The following is a 7,623-nucleotide window of genomic DNA, read 5'->3' on the forward strand; positions in this document are numbered from 1 at the left end:
TTGTTATATCAAGTAGGTTTTTTATAGTGTCAATGGTAGATAGATCTGCAAGAACAGTATTTGCTCAAAATTACCATTTATCTTCATATTGAAATGTGATGTGTGTGTTTAAAATGTCATTTTATTCTAGATGTTGAGTTGACAAAAAAGCTTCCCAATATGCGATAATTTGGGATGAACTCAAATCTTTATTTTTCCTAATACGAATTATCCTCCCTTATAGAAAATTATTTTGAGTAAACTTCTCTTTATTGTAGACATATATTGATAATTAATCAGTCCCGCCATATAGAATGTTTATTGTGTGGAATGTGCGTCCGAATCTTGACCGAAGCTATAAAGAGATTATCTTCAAAATTGATTGCACGGAGTATGAGATATTGCGCTGAATTCTCATTTCTCGCTAGAAATTTAGTACTCCCTTCGATTCATATTACCTGTCACTAAAATGGATGTATATAAAAATGGACTACCTGTAATATGGATCAGGGAGTCCATTTTTATTGTCCTTATTCAGAACATGTACACAAGCCATTAATAATCTAAGAGGATGTAAAACCGGGGAAAATTATCATAGTTGAATAAGAAACTAAGTAATGTCGTGCAAGTTGTAGGCGGGGAAATAGGAGATAAAAGCATGGTTGGAGGAACGAAGTCGCGTGGTGGCTAGAACGAGGAAGTGGGGTTGAAAGACGATGAGGAGATGTGTTTATCTATAACATCACAACCATGAGATATCGTCCCATGCGAATAGCCTTTAAATTCGCATCACGTGAAATTTCTCTTTGTATATATATTTTGTTAGTCCGTGGCAACCCACGGACACTTAGCTAGAGTAGTATATTAGTATCCCAGTGTCGCAGCAGCTGCCTTTCTTCGTCTTCTTCCTCCTGGCCCGCACGCACGAGGCCACCAACCCACCTTCGTGCCCACCCGGCCAAGTCCGGCGGTCAACACAACCATCCCGGTCACAGCCCACACCAAATCTCCATCGCCACCCACCCTGCAGGCGCCACCTATTTATAATCCCTCCCTCTTCCTCCATTTCCATCCAAGAAGAGCATCCCCCACCTCTCCTACTCCAACGAGCTCTTCTCTCCCAAGGCGGCTCCAGTCCACACATTCATCCAGCTGCTCCAGCTCGAGCTGCTCCATCGAGACTCCAAGACGCAGCCTCGACCAAACCAATGGCGGGCAACGGCAACGACGGTCTGTGCGTGGCCAAGCCGCGGAGCGCTGCTGACCCGCTCAACTGGGGGAAAGCGGCGGAGGAGCTGTCGGGCAGCCATCTGGATGCGGTGAAGCGGATGGTGGAGGAGTACCGCAGGCCGGTGGTGGTCATGGAGGGCGCGAGCTTGACCATCGCCCAGGTCGCGGCCGTGGCCGCGTCCGGCGGGGCCAGGGTGGAGCTCGACGAGTCCGCGCGCGGCCGCGTCAAGGAGAGCAACGACTGGGTCATGGCCAGCATGGCCAACGGCACCGACAGCTACGGCGTCACCACCGGCTTCGGCGCCACCTCCCATCGGAGGACCAAGGAGGGCGGCGCCCTGCAGAGGGAGCTCATCCGGTTCCTTAACGCCGGGGCTTTCGGCACCGGCAGCGACGGCCACGTGCTGCCCGCGGCCACCACGCGCGCGGCGATGCTTGTCCGCGTCAACACCCTGCTCCAGGGGTACTCCGGCATCCGCTTTGAGATACTCGAGACGATCGCCATGCTGCTCAACGCCAATGTGACGCCGTGCCTGCCGCTCCGGGGCACCATCACCGCTTCTGGCGATCTCGTCCCTCTCTCCTACATCGCCGGACTTGTCACTGGCCGCCCAAATGCCGTGGCTGTGGCTCCTGATGGCACCAAAGTTAACGCCGCTGAGGCTTTTAAGATCGCCGGCATCCAGCATGGTTTCTTCGAGCTGCAGCCCAAGGAAGGCCTTGCTATGGTTAATGGCACGGCGGTGGGCTCTGGGCTCGCGTCGATTGTTCTCTTTGAAGCCAACATCCTTGGTGTCCTTGCTGAAGTTTTGTCAGCCGTGTTCTGCGAGGTGATGAATGGCAAGCCAGAGTACACCGACCACCTGACTCACAAGTTAAAGCACCACCCCGGACAGATCGAGGCCGCGGCTATCATGGAGCACATCCTGGAGGGCAGCTCCTACATGATGCTTGCGAAGAAACTTGGTGAACTCGACCCATTGATGAAGCCAAAGCAAGATAGATATGCTCTCCGCACGTCGCCGCAATGGCTTGGCCCACAAATTGAGGTCATTCGTGCAGCGACAAAGTCGATCGAGCGCGAGATCAACTCCGTCAATGACAACCCACTCATTGACGTATCTCGTGGAAAGGCAATACATGGTGGCAACTTCCAGGGCACGCCCATTGGTGTGTCGATGGACAACACGAGGCTTGCCATTGCAGCGATCGGCAAGCTCATGTTTGCCCAGTTCTCGGAGCTAGTGAACGACTTCTACAACAATGGCTTGCCCTCCAACCTCTCTGGTGGCCGCAACCCAAGCCTGGACTATGGCTTCAAGGGTGCCGAGATCGCCATGGCGTCATACTGCTCGGAGCTCCAATTCTTGGGCAACCCTGTCACCAACCATGTCCAGAGCGCGGAGCAGCACAACCAAGATGTTAACTCCCTCGGAGTAATCTCGTCTCGGAAGACTGCCGAGGCCATCGACATTCTGAAGCTCATGTCCTCTACGTTTCTGGTTGCGTTGTGCCAAGCCATCGACCTGCGCCACCTTGAAGAGAATGTCAAGAACGCCGTCAAGAATTGTGTCACAAGAGTAGCCAGGAAGACCCTGATCACAAATGACATGGGTGGCCTCCACAACGCTCGTTTTTGTGAGAAGGACTTGCTTCAAACAATCGACCGGGAGGCGGTGTTTGCATACGCAGACGACCCTTGCAGCGCCAACTACCCTCTCATGAAGAAGATGCGTGCGGTGCTGGTGGAGCACGCCTTGGCCAACGGCGAGGCTGAGCGCAACGCGGAAACCTCAGTGTTTGCCAAGGTTGCTACATTCGAGCAGGAGCTCTGCGCGGCACTGCCTCAGGAGGTCGAGGCTGCTAGAGGTGCAGTGGAGAATGGCACCGCCGCAGAACCGAACCGTATCGCTGACTGCCGGTCATACCCTCTGTACCGGTTCGTGCGCAAGGAGTTAGGGACGGTGTACTTGACCGGAGAGAAGACACGGTCACCTGGGGAGGAGGTGGACAAAGTGTTCATTGCCATGAACCAGGGAAAGCACATCGACGCTCTGCTGGAGTGCCTGAAGGAGTGGAACGGCGAGCCTCTGCCTATCTGCTAATCAGGAGATGAAGAGAAGATGCCCTGCTTCAGAATTTCTGAAAACTGATAATACTGTTGTTTGATTTTATTTTATGTTTCAACTTCTGAAGCGTTGATGCATGCAACGTTCTTCCAGAGCTAGAGCGTAAGCATATGCTGATGTAAGTGAAAGGGTATAAATTTTCATGACAAATGTTCAATTTGTTCAAATGAATCCATAGAAGGCGGTCTACTGCTGTATTGACAAGTACTATAAATTATAATAGTTACCACATTGCATTGCAATATAAAGAGAAACAACACCAGGTTCCGATTGGCATCAAATATTTATATTACTCCCTCTAATCCATATTACGATTATAATAGAGTATTCAAAATGTATACCATAAAGTATACACCAAGATACTATGATGAGTTGTAAGATACATCAAAGTAGAAATCATTCTGAAGTATGGAAATGCTAAATCATTTTACTGCAAACATCCAGCGACAGGAAGTATATGCTTTGCATCACATTGCTTGGTCTCAGCAAACATCCGCCCTCAAATATCTCATTGCAAGTATGGCTGCTATGGTTCTATTGTATAGGTAGAATTTTGGTCCTTAGGTCAACACGATATACTCAAAGCATGAAGATGTCTCAGATGCACAGTCTGACCCTCATGGAGTGAAGAACAACTATCCTGACTGAAGAAAATTCAATGTCCAACACTATGTATCTCATATGTGTCATTGGTGTCCTGATGTCTAGCAATCAAAACATATGACAAAGACAAACAGAACTGTGTTTGCATTGAAACATGAACACATTTTTTAGCAGAAGGGCTTACACTTAAGAGTTGGCAGAATACCTGGCCCATCTTGGAAATTGGACCTTCACTTCAATCTTGTTCAAGCACCTCCTTCTTGACTAGATTTTTCTTAAAACAAAAGGCAGTAGGAAAAACAGAGATCAGTCCCTTACAGTCATACAGCCATAGCCATACAGTCGAACAACATACTAAGCAGATACTTACAAATAAGGGGCTGTTTGGTTCCAATAAGTCACCTGACTTATAAATCAGGTGGCTTAAAACCAGTGACTTATAAGTCATGCCTGTTTGGTTGTCACCTGACTTATAAGTCACCTGAGCACACCTTCCCACCTTGTTTTTTATGTAAAGGTGGTGGGACTCATGCAAAAAGGGGCGACTTATAAGTTTTAAGTTGAGGTGGAGCAACTTATGACTTATAAGTTGGGGTGACTTATAAGTTAGGTCCGTTTGGCAAAATAAGTCACTTTTTACACTTTTCGACTTATAAGTTGGTGACTTATTTGGAACCAAACAAGGCCTAAGTACAAAAAGATAAGACCAATGAAATTAAGGATTATTATCTCACATCCTATAAGGCCATCAATGCAAGTTTTTCTACGGCAGTAACAAAGGATTAACTTTCGTTTTAATCAAATTTAGGGCTTCTTTGTTTTGCAGGATTTGAAAACACACAAGAATAGGAAAAACATAGGAATTGAATGTCATGGCGTGTCGAACCCTATAGTAGTTAAAACTCATGAATGTGTAATAGAAGTTGTTTGGTTGAACCACAAGAAAAACACATGAACTTTCTTGAATGATTAGGTCATTGTCATAGTCATCATAGAAACAAAACCTTTTTCCATGAGGTTGGGCTCAATAGAAAAGTTCCTGTGAAATTGCATGAAAAGTTGTCCATATGAAAAAAAATCCATGTACTCTAATTCTATAAATGAAACAAGAGCTATAGGAGGGTAATCCAAAGTAGAATCCACCAAAATACCTTTAGAATAAAAAAAAGCACTTATTTGTATTGATGAAATCTTACTATTTTTATGAAAGGAACAATATATCCATCTGTATCGACGATTCAATTTATAAAAAAAACTTCTTCATGGTCAATTGAAAGCAGCATCATGAAAACGGCCGCATGTTGCGCAATCTACAAAAACATAAGCAAGTCACCGGAGCGTATCACCTTACTTATCCTCTTGCTGCAATTCCAAATTTCCATGGACATATTTTCATCTCACACCCTATTTGACAGCTCTAGTAGCACTAGTTCTAAGGAAAACAACCAAGTAGGACAATGTCCAGTATTCAACAAGATTTAAAATAGCTCTGATCAAAGAGCATCACAAGAAATTGTCCATGGTTTTGAAGGCATCACCCATATATCTTCCTTCAAAGAATCAAGAGTCTGCAGTACATTAACCAATTCAGGGTGAGACTGATCAGCCATTAGAAATACATGAACTCCATCATGCAACTCGACCCAACTACATCCAGGCTCTTTCTTCACCCACTCTCTGTTCATGTTCTCCTTGATCATCCATGTCTCATGCCAATCGCCCTCCGATGCATGTATACTTGATAAAGCAACCCAGTTACTGTGGTTCTCTGGATCAAGCTCGAGTAGACGGGACGCTCCAAGCTGACCTAACTTAGCATTCCCATAGATTCGACAGGAATTAAGTAGCGCACTCCAAGCAGCAATGCTCGACTCAAACGGCATACTCTCAATGAATTCAAGAGCATCTTCTAGGTGACCTCTCCTGCAAATTAGATCTGCCATACAACCGTAGTGCTCAGGCTGCAACTTAACCGAGCTTTGGCCATCAAACAGAAACTTGAAGTAGTGCCAACCTTCTCGAACTAGTCCGCCATGGCTACAAGCTGACAACACCGCAAGGTATGCTACTCCATCTCTTTTGATGCCCAATCGTGCCATCCTATCAAACAAGCATACCGCGTCTTGTGCACGACCAAACTTGCCATAAGCTGAGATCATCGTAGTCCATAAAACAGCATCTAATGAAGGTGTCCCATTGAAGACAAGCTCTGCTGAATCAACACATCCACACTTTGCATACATATCCAGCAAGGAATTCCTTACAACCACATCAGAATCAAATCCTGCACCAAGAACCCGTGCATGCACCTGCATCCCCTGTTTTAACAACGCCAGCTCCCCACACGCATCCACAATTATGGCATACGAGAAGCCATCTGCGCCAACCTCACAAGAAACCATTGACGCAAACAAGCCCAGAGCCTCCTCAGCTTGCCCACTCCCGAGATACCCGGCCATCATCGAGTTCCACGCAACAATGTCCCTCGCCACCATCACCCCAAACACTCTCCTCGCATAGTCAACATTCCGGCACCTCGCGTACATGTCAAGAACCCCGTTCTCCACAACCGAATCGACCGGGCCGTACATACTCATCTTCACAACCCTGGCATGAATTTCCTTCCCGGTAGCAAGGGCGGCCTGGCCAACCCCGGCACACGCGAGCAACCCACCGGACAGTGTGTACCCGTTGGGAGCAACACCAGATTCCACCATGCGCCGCAGAAGTGCGAGAGAGTCTCCGTGCAGACCCTGGTGAGCGTGGCCGGTGATGAGGGACGTCCAGGAGACCACGTCCCGTCTGGGCATTTCATCGAACAGAGCACGGGCGTAACCAGGGAGCCCGCACCGGAGTGCCAGATGCGCGAGTGAGGTAGCTAGGATGGCGGACGCCGACAGACCGAGCTTGAGGAGGACAGCGTGGAGGGGTTTGACATGGGGAGTGGAACGGCAAGTGGCGGCGGATTTGAGGGCGCCGGCGAGGGAGGTGGCGTCCCACTCCCACATCGGACACGCCACACGACGTACAGGCTGTCTCGCGGGAACGGTGGGGGAAAGCTTTTTGCTGGGCTAAATTGGAGACAATTACTTTTTTTAGGGGTGGGGGCAATTACTTTAGGCCTTTGAAGTCTGTTCCTGAGCTCAATAGGCTCAGCCCACTTCGAGAAAACCAGGTAATTCTTTTCTCACCGATTGTAGGAACCTTCTTCCACTGGTTTTTCCTGGAGCGGTATTTCCCTGCTTTTTTCCAGGACGAATTTTGTTCCATTTTTTTCCTTTTAAAAGAAATCACAGAACTTTTCAAATTCATAAACCTTTCTCAAATTCACGCATTTTTTAAATTTCCTAGAGTTTTAAACTTTACAGATTTTCTTTTAAAAAGTAATTCTTTTTCAAAAAAAATCCAATCACAAACTTTTCCAAAACCCATGATTTCTTTTTTGAAATCCGTGAAACTTTTAGTGAATCCATGATTTTTTTCCAAATCCATGAACATTTTAAAATACACAAAGTTTCTTAAGATGTTTTACTTAAAAATGCACCAAACTTTTTTCAAATCTACTACCTCTGTCCCAAAATATAAGAACGTTTTTGACACTATATACTAGTGTCAAAAACGTTCTTATATTTTGGGACGGAGGGAGTATGATTTTTTAGTGCCCATGAACTTTTCTCCAAAA

The 7,623-nt window shown here is 46.8% G+C and overlaps 2 protein-coding genes across 2 annotated transcripts; one reads left to right on the forward strand and one right to left on the reverse strand.

Moving 5' to 3' along the window:
* The first annotated feature begins 1,019 nt into the window (after window positions 1-1,019).
* On the forward strand, window positions 1,020-3,509 carry LOC119367766 (phenylalanine ammonia-lyase-like). The gene has a single exon (XM_037633181.1). The coding sequence runs from the start codon at window positions 1,188-1,190 to the stop codon at window positions 3,312-3,314; it is 2,127 nt and encodes a 708-aa protein (XP_037489078.1). The 5' UTR covers window positions 1,020-1,187; the 3' UTR covers window positions 3,315-3,509.
* Window positions 3,510-5,119: 1,610 nt separating this feature from the next.
* Window positions 5,120-6,994, reverse strand: LOC119367777 (pentatricopeptide repeat-containing protein At2g13600-like). The gene has a single exon (XM_037633189.1). The coding sequence runs from the start codon at window positions 6,947-6,949 to the stop codon at window positions 5,435-5,437; it is 1,515 nt and encodes a 504-aa protein (XP_037489086.1). The 5' UTR covers window positions 6,950-6,994; the 3' UTR covers window positions 5,120-5,434.
* Between the last annotated feature and the right edge of the window lie 629 nt (window positions 6,995-7,623).

Source organism: Triticum dicoccoides, chromosome 1A, assembly GCF_002162155.2.
Source record: "Triticum dicoccoides isolate Atlit2015 ecotype Zavitan chromosome 1A, WEW_v2.0, whole genome shotgun sequence".
NCBI lineage: Eukaryota > Viridiplantae > Streptophyta > Magnoliopsida > Poales > Poaceae > Triticum > Triticum dicoccoides.